The sequence below is a fragment of the Cannabis sativa genome, chromosome 5, assembly GCF_029168945.1.
Source record: "Cannabis sativa cultivar Pink pepper isolate KNU-18-1 chromosome 5, ASM2916894v1, whole genome shotgun sequence".
Taxonomy (NCBI): domain Eukaryota; kingdom Viridiplantae; phylum Streptophyta; class Magnoliopsida; order Rosales; family Cannabaceae; genus Cannabis; species Cannabis sativa.
Genome location: NC_083605.1, coordinates 65,301,789 through 65,322,353, shown reverse-complemented (window position 1 = coordinate 65,322,353; position 20,565 = coordinate 65,301,789). Strand labels below are relative to the sequence as shown.

General features: G+C 37.4%; 2 protein-coding genes across 2 annotated transcripts; one reads left to right on the top strand and one right to left on the bottom strand.

The window, feature by feature from the left end:
* The first annotated feature begins 6,329 nt into the window (after positions 1-6,329).
* LOC115716927 (somatic embryogenesis receptor kinase 5) lies at positions 6,330-9,613 on the top strand. The gene is made up of 4 exons (XM_030645848.2): positions 6,330-7,104; positions 7,406-7,666; positions 7,779-8,666; positions 8,763-9,613. The coding sequence occupies exons 1-4, from the start codon at positions 6,669-6,671 to the stop codon at positions 9,242-9,244; spliced, it is 2,067 nt and encodes a 688-aa protein (XP_030501708.2). The 5' UTR covers positions 6,330-6,668; the 3' UTR covers positions 9,245-9,613.
* An 8,862-nt stretch (positions 9,614-18,475) lies between these two features.
* On the bottom strand, positions 18,476-19,771 carry LOC133037669 (RNA polymerase II degradation factor 1-like). The gene is made up of 3 exons (XM_061115054.1): positions 19,665-19,771; positions 19,490-19,588; positions 18,476-19,411 (listed from the first exon to the last, which is right to left on the bottom strand). The coding sequence occupies exons 1-3, from the start codon at positions 19,719-19,721 to the stop codon at positions 18,848-18,850; spliced, it is 720 nt and encodes a 239-aa protein (XP_060971037.1). The 5' UTR covers positions 19,722-19,771; the 3' UTR covers positions 18,476-18,847.
* Positions 19,772-20,565: the final 794 nt, after the last annotated feature.

Here is a 20,565-nt window from a genome sequence, read left to right as displayed (position 1 = left end):
GGAACGATAGTGTTGAACATCTGCCAATGGTTCCCCCTGGTGAGCTGATAAACGAATGGTACTGATCATAGGTGTTGGAGAAGACTTGGCATCAGCCATTTGAGCCTTTGCCAGAAGATCCCGAGCGTACTTAGCCTGACACAGATGCAGACCCTGATCAGTATGTTGAACCTCGATTCCCAGAAAGTAATGCAAAGGGCTCATGTCTTTAAGAGCAAACTGAGAATTGAGAGTGGCAATGAGATTAGTGATTGCAATCGGGTCACTTCCTGTAACAATGATATCATCAACATATACAAGCACCAAGGTGGTGAATGTAGGAGTGTGTAGTGTAAACAGGGAGTGATCTGAATTGGAGGATACAAATCCAAGTGATACTAAACTGTGTTGCAGCTTGTCAAACCAAGCTCTAGGAGCTTGTTTGAGTCCATAAAGGGCCTTATTAAGCTTGCAAACTAGATCAGTTTGGCCAGGAACTTCAAAACCAGGTGGCTGCATCATGTATACCTCCTCTTGCAATTCTCCATTGAGAAAAGCATTGTTGACATCAAGTTGTCTTATAGTCCAACCTTTGGACAAAGCAAGAGTCAAGACAACTCTAATTGTCACTGGTTTCACCACTGGACTGAATGTTTCTGTGAAGTCAAACCCAGGTTGTTGATGGAAACCTTTAGCAACCAACCTAGCTTTGAGTTTTTCAACTGTACCATCTGGATTCTCCTTGATTCTGTAGACCCATTTACAACCAATGGCCTTTCTTCCAGCAGGCAACTTGACTAGAGTATATGTCTTATTTCGGGTTAGGGCCAGAACTTCATCAGCCATGGCATTGTTCCATTGAATATTTTGCAATGCCTCTTGCAGTGTGGTAGGAACTTTAGTAACCATAAAGGTTTTTGGCTTGTGAATTCCAGATTTGGATCTGGTCTTCATGCTGTGTTTATTTTGTTGTTCAGGATTGGGTGCACAACTAGCAATATCTGGTAAGATAGCTTGGATAGTTTGGTGTTGCTGCTGTAAATCAACTGCTGCTACAGGAATGGAATTAGCAACAGGAGCAGGTGTCGACTGCTGTTGCTGTGCTACTGCTGTGTGCTGCACTGTTTCAGCAGATGCCTCATGTTCTGGTGTTTCATCTTGTGTTTCAGCACTTTGCCTTGAGGATTGACCTACATCAAACACAGCTTGTTGGCTTGTGGGCCAACTGTTAGGTACAAAAGCAGATGTAATAGGTTGAGAGATATCAGATAATTGAGGATTGTCAAATAAAACATGTTGGTCAATTCCTGCTGCATTATTTGACAGCAAATCTGTCATGGTATAATGTGTCTTAGGATGAGGACAACTTGGTATAATGGCAGACACAACTGAAGGTTGGACAGATGGAACACAAGTGCTACTGGTTTGGACAGATGACTCTTCATAAGGGAAGACAAATTCCTCAAAAACAACATCCCTTGAGATGTAGAGCCTCCCATTTTTATCAAGACATTTATAACCCTTATGATTAAGGCTATAACCAAGAAACGTGCAAGGTGAGGATCTAAACTCAAGTTTGTGTTTGTTATATGGCCTTATATTTGGGAAGCATTTGCAACCAAAGGTTTTAAAGGATGAGTAATCGGGTTTGATGTTGAACAAGGTTTCAAGAGGACATTTATTGTTCAACACAGGTGTGGGCAACCGATTATAAATGTAGACTGTGGTTCTAAATGCTTCATCCCAAAATTTGAGAGGTAAGGATGCTTGAGCCAACAAGGCAACGCCATTTTCAACAATGTGCCTATGCTTGCGTTCAGCAAGGCCATTTTGTTGATGTGTAGTAGGACAAGGGTGTCTATGATGTATTCCATTTTCAGCAAGGTATGTGGAAAAGGATCTGAACTCACCCCCCCAATCGGTTTGTAAGGTTTTAAGAGGTTTTCCTATTTGAAGTTCAGCCTCAGCTTTAAAATTTAGAAAAACCTTAAAGGCATCGGACTTGTTTTTCAGCAAGTATAGCCATGTGAACCTAGAGTACACATCAACAAAATGAATGTAATACTTATAGCCATTGAAGGAAGTAGTATGTGAGGGTCCCCACAAATCTGAAACCACTAGCTGTAATGGTTCGGATACAACAGTATTGGAGGCCTTTGGGAAGGGAAATTTGTGGATTTTACCAAGGCAACAGGCTGAGCAAATTGAAAACTGAGAAATTTTATTGCTGAGAGAAATATTACAAGTTTGCAAGACTTTTTGTACAACTTTTTCAGATGGATGGCCTAGCCTATTATGCCACAAGGTAAAATCATTTTCAACATCAGCATTGCACTTAATACAGCTAGAAACAGAGGCTTTAGTGTTATTTAAAGTGACAACAAATGTGCTTTTTGAAGCAGACTGGCAGCTGTTATTGGAAAAGGATGGCTGGTGTGACTGAGTTGGTTCAGAATTGGAAAGCCCAAGTGTGAACTGAGATGGCTCAAAAGAATACAGGCCATTCTTGTGCCTCCCCATCAGCAAGGTAGAATGAGTCAATTTGTCCTTAACAAGACACATATCATCATGAAATTCAAAGAAAACATTATTGTCATGAGCAAATTTTGAGACACTAATTAGATTCTTTGTAATTTCAGGAACATGCAGCAAGTTATTTAATGCAAGAGGTTGAGATGACAATTTAGGAAAAATAAAGGATTGACCAATGTGTTTTATAGACAAACCTGAACCATCACCAACATACATCTGATCTTGACCATTATAGTCAAAGCAATTTGCCAAGTTTTGAGCCTGTGGAGTGCAGTGATTAGTAGCTCCAGAGTCGGGATACCAGTTGGTGTCATTGCTGGTGTTGGATGTTGTCAAATTGGCTTGTGTATGAGGCTGATTAGACTGTTGAGTGCTGCTACTGGATGAGCTGAGAGATGGACCTGAGAAAGCTTTGTCAAAGCGATAAAAACAGTCTTGCACAGTGTGTCCAAACCTTAGGCACAATTGACATTGTGGCCTATTATTTGAGCTCATTCCAGATCTGCCACCTCTGCTAATGGAGAAGCCACCTCTGCCTCCATAATTCAGATTGGGAACAAACTCGTTTGCACGTGTATTGTTCCTGTTGCTGAACTGAAATTGACCATTAGCATTGGTGAAGTTTTGATTTCCTCTGCCTGCATACTGTTGTTGTTGTCTAAATCTTCTAAATGCAATATTAGCTTCAGCTACTGGATCAAGTTCAGAGGTGGTGAGATTAGCACTGAAATCAACATCCTTGCTCGATTTTTCAATCCTCGATTCAGAAGCGAGAAGAAGAGCTTCTATTTCACCAACAGTGTAATTTTCAATTCTTGTGTTGGAGGAGATGACAAAGGTATCATACTCGCTAGGCAAACCTTTGAAAATAGCAGCCACATGATCTCGATCACTCAACACTTCTCCAACTGAAGCTAAAAGATCAACAGTATGTTTAACTTTTAGCAGATAATCATTCAAACTCAAAGAACCTTTCTTCAAGTTTTGAAGCTTGGTTCGAAACTCAAGAATTTTCGATGAGACCTTCAAGGTGAAGTGCTTATCCAATGCTTTCCAGATCTGGTGCGAAGTGTTGCATCCAACCATTCTTGTCAACAAGCTTTCTGTCATTGATGACAGCAACCATGACACCAAGAGCTGATCTTGAACCTCCCAATCAGCATAAATCGGATTGACTCTCATTGCTGCAGCATCTCCTTCATTGAGAAATTCTGGTGGCGGTGGGTCTGTAATGTATTTCATCAGTCGATTTCCCTTTATTGCAGCCAAGATCTGTTGTTTCCAGAGTAAGAAGTTGTGATCATTAAGTCGGATTGAAATGCTGTGATTGAAGAACACTGGATCTTGACTCGTGCGATTCCTGCTGTGAGTTTGAGCTCCATTGATTCCTCCATTGATTCCTGTACCAGTAGTATTGTTTTCAGCAGCAGCAGAGTTATTTCCCACAGTCGCCATGTTTGCCACAAGAGGTGGAAACTGCTCTGATACCATATTGAATCTCCTTGCCATGAATGAAAGAATGAAATGCAGAACAAGAAAGAGGAAGAAAGAGAATCAAAGGAAAGAGATGAAAGAATCTCTCCTTCTGTTATTGAACAATGTTACAGCATTATATACAAGCATAGCAGAGTAAAGGAAGCTAACAACTAATTACAACAGAAATCATAACAGAATTACAGCTGTACAGTTAGTTGCATAACTAACTAGCTGAGCTGTTAATTAGCTCTAACACAAAATACAAAATAATTCTGTAACTGGCGACTGCTGGAAATAATAAGAATTAAGAAATTTGGTCATGGATGAAAAACTAGAGAAAAGTATGTATTTGAATTTGAAATAGTATGTCTTCAAGGTGGAGCCACTCAAATACAAAATAATAAGAATTAAGAAATTTGGTCATGGATAAATACCAATTGATAGTGCTAAAAACCTTATTATATTTATTTATATATTAAATCATGTCGTAACTGGCGGGGAGGACTTGAAGAAGACCAAATACACTTACATTTCGATCAAATGACATCATTTTCTTAGTCACAATTACGTTATAATGATTTATATATGTCTCATTTTTATATAAGTGCCTCTTAACTTTTGTTTATATATGACCCACTAAGTAGTGGTAAAGACTCAAGAGTAGTGTGCTTTGAAATTGAAGGTACATAAAAAAATAAAAAACTTTTTGCAATGCTAACCCATTTCAAATAAAAGCTTTAACCCCTTTCAAATATATCATGATGGAGGGATTTGATTAATAGTTAAATCCACTAATACAATATGTCAAATAAACTTTATGGGCGTTTTTCTTTTTTCATTTAAAAGCTTCAATCTTTTCTTTCTCTTATAATGTCATCAACTAGTGATCTAATTTGCTTTCCCTAAAAAAAAAAAAAGAAAAAAAGAAAAGAAAAAAGAAAAAAAAAAAGAAGAAGAAAAAACTAGAGATCTAATTTAATTATCATCTATAAAGCTATAAAGATGATAATAATGCTTTATATCTTTAGAAAAGTATAAAAGTTTATCATAAAGAACACTTGCAAAAATTACTTCTTTGTGATGAAGAATTGCTACTTTTTTTTTTTAATTAATTAGGAATGTTGATCATTTTCACTATCAAGTTCAACTAGTAATCAAATTTTTTTCAAACAAAAGTTCATGCTATATGTTTAGACAAAGCAACTAATTTAGAACCTGCTCCCAATAAAGTGGTTAGTAGGAAATTAATTATGTTATGGTTATGATTAAAAAAAGCATTTATAGTTATTTACTAGTGTGTATGTAATTTTTGTTGTGAAGATAGGGAATCCAAGGACAAAGAAACAGTGACATTTTATTTTCATCCACTGAGAAAAAAAGGTTCAACTTAGCTGTTTCTGAAAATTATAACGAATGAAAAAGATAAATTGACATACTTATAAATGATTTATGAGGAATCATATATGGCAATAACTGATTTGTCCTTGTATTGTATTTTTTCAATGGGAACAAGAAAATAGTCAAACCCATGTGGAATATTGTATTTTGGAAGACAGAGTTAGGTTTCCCACCACATTATTAACCCTAAAGACTTTTCATATTAGATCGAAAATGTCAGGAACTATAATATATTACAATACCTTTTTTCTTTCAATTATAAAAGAATCTCAAATTGGTAAGGTGGCATTATAAATCAACAATGGCAGAAGCACCAACTTAACTCACTATTGCTCTACATAAAACGCAAAGAAAGAAAGAAAAAGAAAATTAGCATTTTCACAATTTGAACTTTGGAAGTGTTGTTTTTGACTCACTGAACTTTAATTCTTCAACTGAGTTATAAATAGAATAATAAATACAATAGATTCTTTCCCTAACATATACGAAAAATGATGTTAAGCATGGTTAAACAACCCGAGTCAAATGTCAAAACATTTATTACACCTTAATAAATATTGAAAAACTATTACTTGACTCGTTCTCAGAATTATATGATTGAAACTTCAGTATTCATGGTATAATGAGTGATATTTAATACTAAATTTGCATGAAGTGGCAGAAATTTTTTAAGAGTGAATATTCAAAGCATTTCTTACGAACTTTTCTGGAACACTTTTTTAGGTGTAAAGGAAGATAAGGTTGAGATAATGAAGAAAAGAACAAAAAAAAAGAAATAGCAGCAGACCCATAAAGATTTCAACAGAGACTGAAGCTGGAGCCCATTTTCTTCAATGCTACTTTATATTTAAATGGAAGGAAGGCAAAGAAAGTCATAGCAGTGGGACCCTTTGTTCCAAAAGAAAAATCTTCAATGACCTTTACACCTTCGTATCCAAGACTCCAAACAACTGATCCCAAACAATAGTCACTAACGGCACAGCCAATTCAAACCATGGTCCATGGCCCCCCAAATGGGTTAATATTATTTTAATCTTAATTATGATGATGATGCTAAAATCTAAACCCAAAAACCATGTGTGAAAACTCTCTGTCATCAACCCCAACAAAAGTGGTTATTTTAGTCTTAATTCTTCATTCATTTCATTCTCTTGGTTAGTCCCCAGAAGAAGAGTCTTAATAAACAGACATGGTTTTCTCTTTCTCTTTCTCACCATAAACATAAAAAGAAGAAAAAGATTAAGACTTTGGTCAAGGATCACAATTTTGATTTCATATCTGAGATGGGTTTTCTTTCCATTGTGATTTATCTTTCTCTTTTGCTAGCTTTTTATACTTCTAGTCATGTTTATGGGAATTCAGAGCTTGAAGCTCTACTGGAGTTGAAGTCCTCTTTAGACCCAGATAACAAGTTTCTGAGAACATGGACTAAAGAGGGTGGTGGTGACCCTTGTAGTGGCTCATTCGAAGGAGTGGCCTGCAATGAGCACAGGAAAGTGGCCAACATTTCTCTTCAAGGGAAGGGACTCTCCGGCAAGCTATCTCCGGCGGTGGCCAAGCTCAAATGCTTGTCTGGTCTTTACTTGCATTACAATAATCTGTCTGGAGAGATACCAAGAGAAATTTCCAATCTTACTGAGTTGACTGATCTCTATCTCAATGTGAATAATCTCTCAGGTGCCATACCTTCTGAGATCGGCAGCATGGCTAGTCTTCAAGGTACTTGTTGTTATAAGTACACAATATAATAACCAAAAAAAATCAGACCTTTTTCTTTTCTTTCTTTTTTTCCTTTTTCTTAATATACTAAAACTCTGCTCTTCAATGCAATCTGAGTAGAGTAGATAAACATAAAAGTTATGTATTTGATCTATATTGGCTCCATTTCTAGCCATTAATTGCATTTAAGACAGCATATAAGTGAGATATTGTGTAATTCAATTCGATTAATTTCCATAATTTTCTGTATTGAAAGCAACTTTGAAGGTTTTTAACGCATACTTCTCTCTCTCTTGTATAGTTCTACAGCTTTGCTGTAACCAGCTGACAGGAGAACTACCTCCGGTAATGGGGTCCTTGAAGAGACTAATGGTTCTTGCTCTACAGCATAACAGATTAATTGATGCAATACCTCCTAGCATAGGAGATTTGGGGATGCTAAAAAGGCTTGATTTGAGCTTTAATAGATTCTCTGGTCAAATTCCCTCTAGACTATCTAGTATTCAATCATTGGAATTACTAGATGTCACAAATAATTCTCTTTCTGGAGTTGTCTCTTCTGGTATGTCTGTTTATTTTGTTCAGTCCCTTTTTATATATTTTCCATAAAATATGGATTTTTGTTCTTTTTTTTCTCAGAATTACACTGATTATACTTATGGAAAAAAATGAAGGTTTTCGAAGATTAAATGAGGGCTTTAAATTTGAGAACAATCCAGGCCTGTGTGGAGTTGGGTTTTCTAGATTAAGAGTCTGCACAGCTTATGACTTTTCTGATGTGGATGGAGATGGATTTGGTGCTATCATACCAAACAGAAATGACAGTGGTGATCCAGCACACAACCCTGAATATGCAAATGTCAAAGGACATTGTAACCAAACACATTGTTCAAAGTCAGCAAGATTTTCACAGGCTGCAGTTGTTGCAGGGGTAATTGTAGTGACTATCACAATGACTGGGATAGTGTGTCTGATTATTATCAGATACCGGTGGCGAAAACAAAAGATTGGCAGTACTTGTGATCCTTCCGACGGTCGGCTTAGCATTGATCAGGCCAAGGAGGTTCAGTTTCATAGCAGGAGTGCCTCTCCACTTGTGAGACTTGAGTATTGTAATGGATGGGATCCAGTAGGAGATGGTGGAAATGGACTTGGGTCATCCCAAGAATATCTTAATGATTATAGATTCAACATGGAAGAGATTGAGTCTGCAACTCAATACTTTTCTGAGGCTAATTTACTTGGGAAGAGCAAATTCTCTGCTGTCTATAAGGGGATTCTTAGAGATGGTTCTGCTGTAGCCATTAGAAGCATTAGTATCACTAGCTGTAAGTCTGAGGAAGCTGAGTTTGTTAAAGGGTTAAGTTTATTGTTTTCACTAAAACATGAGAACATTGTTAAGCTTAGAGGTTTTTGTTGCTCAAAAAGTAGAAGTGAGTGCTTTCTCATCTATGATTTTGTTCCTAAAGGAACCCTTTCCAGTTATCTTGACATAAGAGAAGGAAGTGACCAAGTTCTTGACTGGTCCAAGAGGGTCTCCATCATTACTAGCATTGCAAAAGGTCAGTTGACTTTTTCTTAATAGAATTTATTTAGTTTAGTTAAACTGTATCCATGCTTTCTTTCAGTGCAGCTGACTGGTTTTTTTCCTAAACCAGGTATTCAGTACTTACACAGCAATGAAGCAAACAGACCTGCCATGGTCCACCAAAATATATCTACAGAGAAAGTTCTCATTGATCACCAATTCAACCCGTTGATATCAGATTCCGGGCTTCCTAAGCTTCTTGCTGATGACATTGTCTTCTCAGCTCTTAAGACGAGCGCTGCCATGGGATATCTTGCACCAGAGTACATAAACACCGGCCGATTCACTCAGAAAAGCGACATATACGCCTTTGGAGTCATTGTCCTGCAAGTTGTATCTGGGCAGTGTATGCTCACAAGCTCAATTCGAGCAGGAGCAAAATCTTTGATATTTGAAGATTTCGTTGATGCCAATCTGAAAGGAGAGTTCTCTGAATCTGAGGCTGCTAAGCTGGGAGAACTTGGACTAGCTTGTACTCATGAACTTCCTGAGGAAAGACCGAATGTTGATGAGGTTGTAGAAGAGCTCAGCAAGATTAGCTTCAGTTTTTGATGACTTGAGGCTTAACAAGAAACAAGATAAAATGTTCCCTCATTCATGTAAATTGGATATGGAAAGAGGAGTATCTTAGAGAACGAGGCTTCCCTTTGATAGTTGTAATAATTTTTTTCACCTTTAACCTATTGTTAATTAATTACATAAATACTATGCTGCTCTTAACTTGTACTATTAAGAAAAATATGTAGTTAGAGATTACAGTCTCAGCCTTTTATGTGCTATATCATTTTCTTAACAACATCAATAAGAGTAGCTTAGCTACCAATTATGTAAACTTCAACTAACATTAATTGATGACAGTTACACGTTCATGTATTGCAGCTTGAAAGTTTGTTCTTTTCAACTAAGCTTTATTTTTCTTTACATTCTTTTTTCTTATTTTTCTTTCTTAAACAATGATAACTACATTGACCAGAAACAAGACACGTACAACAAAGCTTTGGTACGCAGTGAAATAAACAAAATTTGATCTAAAAGACAAAATTCATACGTCTTTCTATGAGCATTATTTTGGCTTTTATCTAAGAAATGTTCATATACTGCCCTGCCCTGTTGATAATTTTAAACCATTCAGCAGGCCACCAATCTGGCCTACCAATCTGGTCAATGCACTTGATCCTTTCAAGGCCTCCTCCAGCCGCAAGACACGTCCATCCCTCGACATCCAACCATGGTCGTTATAGCACCAATTTTCTTTCTCGATTGGGAATTGATAAAGCAAGTCTTCAACTGTCAGTTAGTTAGGCTATTGTATTTACCTGTATTTTCTTGTTTCTGTTACAAAGGTTGTTATTTCTGTTTCCTTTGTAACCTTGTTGTACTCTTTCTATAAATACAATTGCCTTCCTTGAGTCTTGCATCTTTTGCAAGCTCTATTTTTGTTTCATCTCTCTGTTTTCTTTTCTTGCTTGTATTGATAAGATCATTCATGGTATCAGGAAGCCATTGACAAAAGTCTCCTATGGATCCTACCTTTGTTGAAAACCCACCACGTCCTACTGGACCAAACTCTGGATCTTTGAATCCCTCCCCAAACACATGGAATCCCTTTCAAAATTCCCTCAGTTCTTCCCTTACTGTCAAATTAGACAGATCCAACTTCTTCGCCTGGAAATCTCAGGTCATTCCCACAGTCATCGGCCATGGTCTAGATGAAATCCTGCTTGCTGGAATTGCTCCGACTGAATTACTGGTAACTGGAGTTGTCAACCCTGCGTTTCTTGCGTGGAAAAGAAAGGACCAACTTCTACTCAGCTGGCTCCGATCGTCTATGTCTGAAACGATCCTCGGTTCTCTTGCTCATCACAACACCTCTCACTCTGTATGGCGTGCCCTTGAACAGCGATTCTCCTCTCAGTCGAAAGCTCGATTACTTCAAATCAAGTCTCAGTTTTCTACGATTCAAAAAGGTTCTCTCTCCATTGCTGATTATTATGACAAAGTTAAGCTTCTTGCAGATTCTTTGTCAACTGCAGGTCATCCAATGGAGGAAAGTGACCTTATTATGCATTTTCTAAATGGATTGGGTCCTGAATATGACCCTGTGGTGGTTCACGTCACCAGTCTCGTCGACAATCTCTCGTTCGAATCCATTCAATCACTTCTTCTCAACCACGAAAGTCGCCTAGAACGCCATTATACTGCTGAAGCTCCTCCTTCCACAATGACTGCCAATCTCTCGGTTTCTTCATCAAGATTTGGTTCTGGCCCGTCCAACTATCGCTCCTCCAACTATGGTGGTTGCGGATCAAACCCTAATTCTCAATACAGATCTTCTGGGCGTGGCTATGGATCTGGTGGACGGGGGAGTAGTAACTCGAGGCCTCTCTGTCAAGTTTGTCACAAGCTTGGGCACACAGCCGCGGTGTGCCACTATCGCTTCGACAAAACCTTTGTTCCACCCAAAAATGGAGAATCTCAAGCATTTCTGACTGAAATTGAAGATGATGATCACCATCACTACTCATCCAACACAGTTCCTGATTTCGCTCATGATCAAGATTGGTATGTCGATACAGGTGCGAACACACATGTGGCCACATGCATGGAACACCTCGAAATAGAGACTCCTTATCATGGCCATGAATCTTTGGCGGTTGGCAATGGTAAGCATCTTCCTATTTCCCATCTTGGTACCACTTCTTTACCTTCTCAATCTCGTCCTTTAAAGCTCAATTCCATTTTCAAAGTCCCTCACATAACCAAAAATTTAGTTAGTGTATCTAAGCTAACCAAAGATAATCATGTTTTTCTTGAGTTTCACCCCACTTTTTGTTTTGTGAAGGACAAGAACACAGGCAGGTTCTTCTCAAAGGGAGAGTTAAGAATGGCTTGTACATGCTAACTCAACCATCCATTGCAAAACAGTCTCTGCAACTTGAGTGCAATTTAGCTACTAAGGAGTCCATACCTTCTATTCCTCCTGTTTGTTCTTCAAGTTGTAATAATACTTGTAATAAAGAGACTGTTATAACAGTCTCCCCCACATGTACCAATTCTGATATTAATAAAACATCCATTTCTGTACCTACTGTCAATTCCACTAATGAAATTTTTCATGTTAATGTTGCTCAAGACATCAATATTTTGCACTCCAAATTAGGGCACCCTGGACCTAGAATTTTAGCCAAGGTTCTATCCAATATTAATCATACTGGTACTTTAAAAAGTCTCCAGTTTTGTGATGCTTGCAAAATTGGCAAGAATCACAAACTCCCATATGCCTTATCCACCAATAGAGCCTCGGTTCCCCTTGAATTAATTCATACCGACCTATGGGGTCCATCACATGTGCCTTCTAAAGAAGGTTTTAGATACTATATTCACTTTCTTGATGATTTCAGTAGATTCACATGGATCTTTCCCCTCACTGTCAAGTCCCAAGCTTTTCCCACCTTCTTGCAATTCAAAACATTAGTGGAAAAACAATTTAACCTCCCCATTAAAACTGTCCAATCCGATTGGGGAGGTGAGTACAGGTCCTTTGCTTCCTTTTTGAAAGAACATGGTGTTCACTTTCAACATTCCTATCCCCATGATCATGAGCAAAATGGCCGTGCGGAACGCAAACATAGACACATAAATGAAACGGGAATGACACTATTGGCTCAATCAGGTCTTGATCTATCTTATTGGTGGCATGCCTTTCAACATGCCACCTATGTCATCAATCGGCTACCAACACTAGTTTTGGATGATGTAAGTCCCTATCAATGTCTGTTTTACAAAAAGCCTGACTATGCCTTTCTAAGGATTTTTGGATGCACATGCTTCCCTTACTTGAGGCCTTATCACACACACAAGATGACTGTCAAATCTGAGAAGTGCATTTTCATTGGGTACTCTCTGCAACACAAAGGATATCTTTGTGAGAATTCCTCTGGCCGAGTGTATATCACACGCAATGTGGTGTTCAATGAGACTGAGTTTCCTGCTCTTTCATCACCTAAGACAAACAAGGTATCATCACTTGCACCTACTACCTTTCCTTGCACTATTTTTCAGACAACTCCTCTATTTGGCCATACTAATACAATGCCATTTGGTGTCACTGAGGTAATTCCTCCTCGCACTTCAGGAGTTGGTGCCAGCAGCTCTCACTCTCCACCTGTCCACACTGCAGCTGCAGTTCTCAATACTGCCTCAGAAAATATTTTGCCCACTGCTGATATTGCTTCTGCACCAGCAAATACTGCTTCTGCACTAGGAACTATTTTGTCTGCTGCCTCTGCTGATGTTGCCTCAGCACCAGCAAATAATTTGCATGCTGCACCAGCACCCAGTTTCCCTGCTGTTCCAGTAAATAACTCAGCTGAAATCACTGCTGTCCACACCACTATACCACCAGTAACCACCCAGCCTTCCACCAGTAACCCTATCACCTCCTCCCAAAACACTCATCCTATGAAATCAAGATCTAAAGATGGAATTTACAAACCAAAAGCCTACCTTGCCACAAAATATCCTCTACCTGAATCTCTCCTTCCCAGTGAACCCAAAACACTAAAACAAGCCTTAGCTGACCCAAAATGGAATGCTTCCATGACAGCCGAGTTCTATGCCCTTAAAAAGAATGGCACTTGGACACTTGTGCCATATCAACCTCACATGACATTAGTGGGAAATAAATGGGTTCATAGGGTAAAATTAAACGCTGATGGCAGTTTGGACAAGTGTAAATCGAGGTTGGTAGCCAAGGGTTATCATCAAACACCTGGGATTGACTTTCAAGAAACTTTCAGCCCGGTAGTTCGACCAGCCACTGTTCGTATAGTCTTAACTCTAGCTGTCTCTTACAACTGGGATGTGAAAAAACTCGATGTCTCAAATGCCTTCCTAAATGGCACCCTTGAGGAGACTGTCTATATGCAACAACCTCCCGGGTTTGTTGATCCCACACAACCTCATCATGTATGCAAGCTACATAAGGCCATCTATGGGTTGAAGCAAGCTCCCCGAGCTTGGAATTATAAACTTAAGTCCACTCTCACCAAAAAAAGGCTCAACCATCAAGATCCGATCCTTCCTTGTTCATTTATGGGGCTGGTCCAACTCTCATCATACTACTTGTCTACGTAGATGATATATTAATAACAGGTCCGGATCACAACAACATCTCTGCCCTAATATCTGCCCTCAATAATGACTTTTTTGTCAAAGATCTTGGCTCCATTCATTACTTCCTTGGGGTAGAAGTGATAAGAAACACTACTGGACTGTATCTTTCTCAGTCAAAATATATTTCAGATTTGCTCACAAAGCTCAAAATGGAGGGTGCCAAACCTAGCCCGAGTCCCACAAGTTCGACTCATACTCTTGCTCTCAGCATAGGAGAGCCATTCATTGATCAAACACTCTACAGAAGTACCTTGGGGGCCCTTCAGTATCTAACCTTAACGAGACCCGATGTTGCTTTCATCGTCAATAAACTCAGTCAATTTATTCATGCCCCTACCAATATCCATTGGGACGCTTGCAAAAGATTACTTAGATACTTAAAAGGTACAATGTATGAAGGTTTGCATATTCGACTAAGCTTGCATATGACTCTTCAAGCATACTCCGATGCTGACTGGGCTAGCTGTCTCGATGATCGGAAGTCCACAGGTGGCTATGTTGTTTTCTTTGGCAGAAATCTTATCTCTTGGTCTGCAAAGAAACAAAGTGTTGTTGCTCAGAGCAGTACCGAGAGTGAGTTCAGGTCCTTAGCCAACACAGCAGCAGAGATACGATGGCTGCGTTCTGTCCTATCTGAAGTTCATTTCTCACTACCAGCACCTCCCATTATATGGGTCAATAATCAAGGGGCTGCCTCCCTTGCAGCCAACCCTGTCTTTCACGCGAGGTCGAAACATATAGAGATTGATCTTCATTTTGTTCGGGATCAACTCATTGCCAAAGAACTTGAAGTGAGATATGTTCCATCTCTTGACCAAGCTGCAGATATTCTCACAAAATCTCTCAGCAAAGACAGATTTGCTTACCTTAAAGCCAAACTCAATGTGTCTATTACACCATTTCGTTTGAGGGGGGATGATAAAGCAAGTCTTCAACTGTCAGTTAGTTAGGCTATTGTATTTACCTGTATTTTCTTGTTTCTGTTACAAAGGTTGTTATTTCTGTTTCCTTTGTAACCTTGCTGTACTCCTTCTATAAATACAATTGCCTTCCTTGAGTTTTGCATCTTTTGCAAGCTCTGTTTTTGTTTCATCTCTCTGTTTTCTTTTCTTGCTTGTATTGATAAGATCATTCAGGAATCAACAACTTCCGATCGAGGAGAGATCTTCTGCTCCAATTCTTGAAGGACCAAAGAAAGAAACAAAGTTGAGACTGTTATATACAACCCAAGAAGTAAAGGTGAATAGGAAGTAGAAGATATTTACATGCTCCATGGCTATTAACAAATCTCAAAGGAAGCAAACGCTTGTGAATGACCCCACGGTGGTGTGTCTGGGCTACAAAGTCTTGGCCAACATAACAACCTTTGTCAAAGCTTATTGCTTTTAGACCCACCAGGTTGTATTCAAGAGTAATTGTTTCACAGGGGTGAACACTTCTCAAAGGGTATTAACTGACGGTAATTAAATAAATTTAACTATAAATATTAATTTAAAAATATTAAGTCATTAAATTTTGATAGATGGCTAATAATAAAAGAGAAATTTAAATTTCTATGCTTAAATTAGCTACTTAATTAAAGAAAATATCAAAAAATACACATTTTTTTTACACTATACCAAAAATAAATTTATATGAAAAATATTTAAGTACAACTCAATATTTATTTTATCATGACGAATTTATTATTATTATTTTCTTTATAGCGGATAGAACAACCTCAGTCTATATAATATCAAAATGAGAGTTTTACTATGGGATTTTAAAGATTCTTATGATAAATATGACACATTTAAGTTTGACTACTTTATATGGTATTTTTTTGTTTTTAGGTCTTTTTATGGTATTTGATATGCCATATATATGTAATTAGGTTTTCAAATCTCATATTTAATGTTTTCATTTGTTTAGAAAATTTTATTTGTCACTGATGCCGGAAAAGTCACCACAGTTTGCTGTCGGTGCCGGAAAAGTTGTCGGAGTAGCCGTCGATGCCGAAAAAGTCGTCAGAGTTGTTGCCGGCGCCGGAAAATTCATCAGAATTAGCATTATCGCTGGAAAATCACTGAAAAAATCACCAAGAAATCGATTTCTTCTTCAAGAAACCGGTTTCTTGGTGATTTTTCCGTTGACAATGCCAATTCTGACAACTTTTCTGACACTAGCAGCTACTCCAACGACTTTTCTGACATCGACAGCAAACTTCAGAAAAGTCATCAGAATTGGCATTTCTTGGTATTTTTTCAGTGATTTTTCTGACGACAATGGCGATTCTGACGACTTTTCTGGCGTTGGTAGCAACTTTGACGACTAATACACCGACAGCTACTCCGGTGACTTTTTCAGTACCGACAGTAAACTCTGGGAAATTCGTCAGAATTGGCATTGTCACTGGAAAAATTACTGGAAAAAAAACCAAGAAACTGGTTTCTTTTCTTCATCAAGAAACTAATTTCTGGATGAAGAAACCAGATTCTTGGTAATTTTTTTTGTGATTTTTTCGGCAATAATGCCAATTTCGATGACTTTTTTAGCGCTGGTAGTAATTCTGGTAACTTTCCTAGTGCCAGCAGCAACTCCAACGACTATGCCAATTTTGATAACTTGTTTCAGTTAACTTTATTGTTTAACATTTATATTTCGTTATGATTTTTCATAGTGTCGAATCTGGTTTCATAGGGTTCATAAGTTCGAAACTAGTTTTACAGGTTTTAAGGGTTCTTTAATGAGGTAGCTCTATTTTATGATGTTATTGTATATATTTTTTTTAAGTTTCTTTTTATTATTTTGTTTCTAGGTTTGAAACTGGTTTTCACACTTATATTTTGTTTTAGATTATTGTTGTGCATTGTGCGTTGTTTTGTTTATATTTATGAGTATTTTTTTCTGGTTTTTTTTTTCTCTATTTGGTTGATTGATGAAACTGGTTTGTTTTGTCTATTTGGTCAATTATTTTCAGTGTATATCATTTTTGTTTTGTTTTCATAATATTTATAATTGTTGTGTAATGAAACTAGTTCTTTGAAGAAGAAACCACTTTCTTAGTGATTTTTCTAGTGATTTTGCTAGCGACAATGCCAATTCTGACGACTTTTTTGACTTCGGCGATTTTTACGACACCGACAACTACTTCGGTGACTTTTCCGGCACCGACATCAAACTCCAGAATAGTCTTCGGAATTGGCATTGTCACCGGTAAAATTAACAGAAAATTAATTTGGTTTCTTGGTGATTTTTCCTGTGATTTTTCCAGCGACAATGCTAATTCTGACAACTTTTTTGGCGCTAAAAGCAACTCCGAAGACTTTTCTGGCACCGGCAACTACTCCGACGACTTTTCCGGTGCCCGAAGCAAACTCCTGTGACTTTTCCGGCACGAGTGACAACTTCGGCGATCACTATAATTTTATTTATTTTATTTTTTAAAAAAAATAAATATGAAGGGAATTTTAATATTTTTTATCGTAATTTAATTAAGTTTTTATTTTTTATGAATCTTAAATTCAGATTTTCTTTTTAATGTTTTATATGATTTTTTTTTAAAAAAAAAAATCATATTTTTAGTTTGATTGGTTAGATAATGTCATATTTAGTGACATTTACTTTTTATGCCATATTTATCATAACCTTAATAATTTTCCCATATTTTTGAAAATAGTCATTCTTTCTAATTAAATAAAAAAAATTAAGCATAACAACTCAAATTTTTTTAATAATCACCATTCATGGTTAATACCTATTAAGAGTGCACTCATATTATTATATATCTACGACATAAAATTAAGTCGATGCCGGCCCCGCACTATATGTGTAGGGATAAGTTGAGAATATTCTTTTTTATTACAAATTAACTAAATACAATTGCAAAATAGTTTTAATTGATAAATATCTTCTTTTATAATCAAAATGACCAAATATAACCTCACATAATTTATCAAAATTAGAGTCCCTAATATACATATTGGGGATATATGGCTTATAAAATTGGGTATAAATTAAAGAGTATTAAAAAAAATAAAAAATTAAGATAAGAAATAAAAAATAGGAACTTACAAAATACTAGAATTTGTGTTAGCTTTTACAAAAATACTGTCACATGAAATTTTTTAAAAATACCGTGTTTTTATAAGACAACAGTAGAACACAAAACTAGACAACTAAAAACAACAGTAGAACAATTAAAAACAATCATAGAACAACAGTAAAAAGTTAACACAGTAGTATAAAACTTACACAATCACTACAACATTAAGCACCAATAGCGGCGGGCCCCTCGGCCGCTATTGGTCCACCAAGTGGCCGCTAAAGGGCATTAGCGGCGGACCTCGGCCGCTATTGGTCCGCCGCTAATGCTTGGCCGCTATTAATGTTATTAGCGGCCAAAAAAGGGGTCCGCCGCTATTAATGTTATTAGCGGCGGGACCCCGCCGCTAATGCCCTTTGTCAGTTTCGTGTTTCGAAACTGACAAAGGGCATTAGCGGCGGGGTCCCGCCGCTAATGCTCCGCCGCTAATGCCCTTCAGATAAAAAAAAATACATATATATTTATATATAAATAAATAATTATTTATATAAATATTTAATAAATAAAATCTAATTAATATAATTATAACAATTTAATAAAATTTATTAATAATTTAAAATTGTCTCCAAAGTAATTAACTTTAACATATTAATCCTAATAAAATATTGTCTCAAAATTAAACTAAATTATTACAAAACATAAATAAATTATTCATTAACATCTTCATTCAGGTCTCTAATTATGAAGTCTTGATCTGAATTATTTTCGGTACGATTCCCCGAAGCCCGTGGCGGAGAAGGCACATACGCTTGGTCTGATGATAAACCCAGCGTTAAATTACTGAGCTCAGCTTGGTTGAAAATGGGAGTTGAATAAAATTGGTTCTCCTGCGATGAACTCCCAAATAATCCAAAATCAGCAAAGTTTGAGCCGAGCGGAGGAGACTCTGATGGGGTTCAGCATAAGAACTGATTTTCCAATGGCGGAGCAGACTGTTGTTGCTGCTGAGGAAAAGATTGGGGTTGCTGCTGCAAAAAATTTTCAAATTGCTGCTGTGACAAACTTTGGAATTGTTGTTGCGAAGACGGCTGTTGTGGTTGAGGAGGTTGTTGTTGCTGTTCCGGAGGAGCGGCATAACTCTGAGAAGACGAACCACCAGGCGACTGCGACTGACTATACGTTTGAATAAAATTGTCAAAACGTGGGTTAAATATATGAGCACGTTGTTCAGGCGTCAAATTACCCCCCCAAGTGGCACGCATAGCTGAGAATATTTCTGCCACAGTGCTCATCATTTCAGTAGTTAGTTGGGGAGGCACCGTCGATTGAGTTTGAGGGATTGGTTTCTTTCCTTTGCCCTTCAGCCTTTTACCCACGCCTCTTTGATAGTCAGATCTTTGGCCTAGAACTGTTTCCAAAACGTCAAACTGATAACCAGTATCAGATTCAGATTCAGTTCCAGTATCGCTCTGGGATTGTCGTTCAAGTCGCTTCCTATCAAGCTCCTTGATCAGTTCCTCCTATTCAAATCAAAATTATTAGAATATATAATTAATATAAAATATAAATTTTAATAATAAATCATTTTATTCACTTACATAATCTTTTGCAGCTAATTCATTAACGAAAGTGCCAGACGGTTTTTTCACATGGATCTCCTTCCATGCTTCAACTACATGCTCTCCAGGAGGACCCCCCTATACGAACATAAACAATTAAATTAGTTTATTATAAGAGAAAAATATTATTAACAATTAAAGAATTAATACATACCATTCCGTGGCGTATGGACGCCAACGATTTTGTGCCTTGCGTTGTTGGATATTTCATTAGTTGCCGATTCGATTTATTTTTAGTTGAACGATTCAAAAATGCCTCGCTGACGAACAATTCGCAAATCAGTTTCCAAGTCTCGGTAATCAAGTAGTCAGGGGGGAATTTGAGAACTGTCTCCCAATCTTCTGGTTTTTTATAATGTTGTTTAAAATGCTTGTGTCTGAGTGTCTTTCGCTCACTATACCGCTCCGCCATCACCGAATATAAAGTCCCCATAAGTAGGTCTCGATGGGGATTCCCATCGATATCAAAATAGTACTATGTAATAAAATAATTTAAAATTATGTTAATTTATAAATGAGGACATAAAATTATTACAACCTTTAATAATTAAAAAGCACTCACTCTAATTCGATTGAGCACTTGATCCTTGTATTGTTGGGGTACATCAAAAAAATTTAGATGACCACCCGGGCACAACATGCTTACTTGTTGGCCAAGAAATCGAACATAATTGCTTGCTTCAGTGCCAACAACTTTGCCGGTTTCAAGATCTACCTCCACCGGTAAGGGCTTACCAGCTTCTCTCCTTTTTTTTTCGAGATTAGCGTTTGCGGCAACCCCACGACCCTTTCTGACCGGAGGTGGAACTATATATATTCGAGGGAAAAATAATTTTATTAGTAAATCATACATTCACTATTTATATTCAGAACAATTTTAGATTTGAAAAAATATGAAAACCTGATTCGCAAGACGACGGTACCCTAGAAGGATCAGGGGGATCCCTGCCATCACCATCCCCACCATGGTATGTCGCTAACGTAGCTGACATTTTACTTTACTTTGAAGACGGAAAAAAATGTAAGAATTCACAAATGTGAAACACATAATTAAA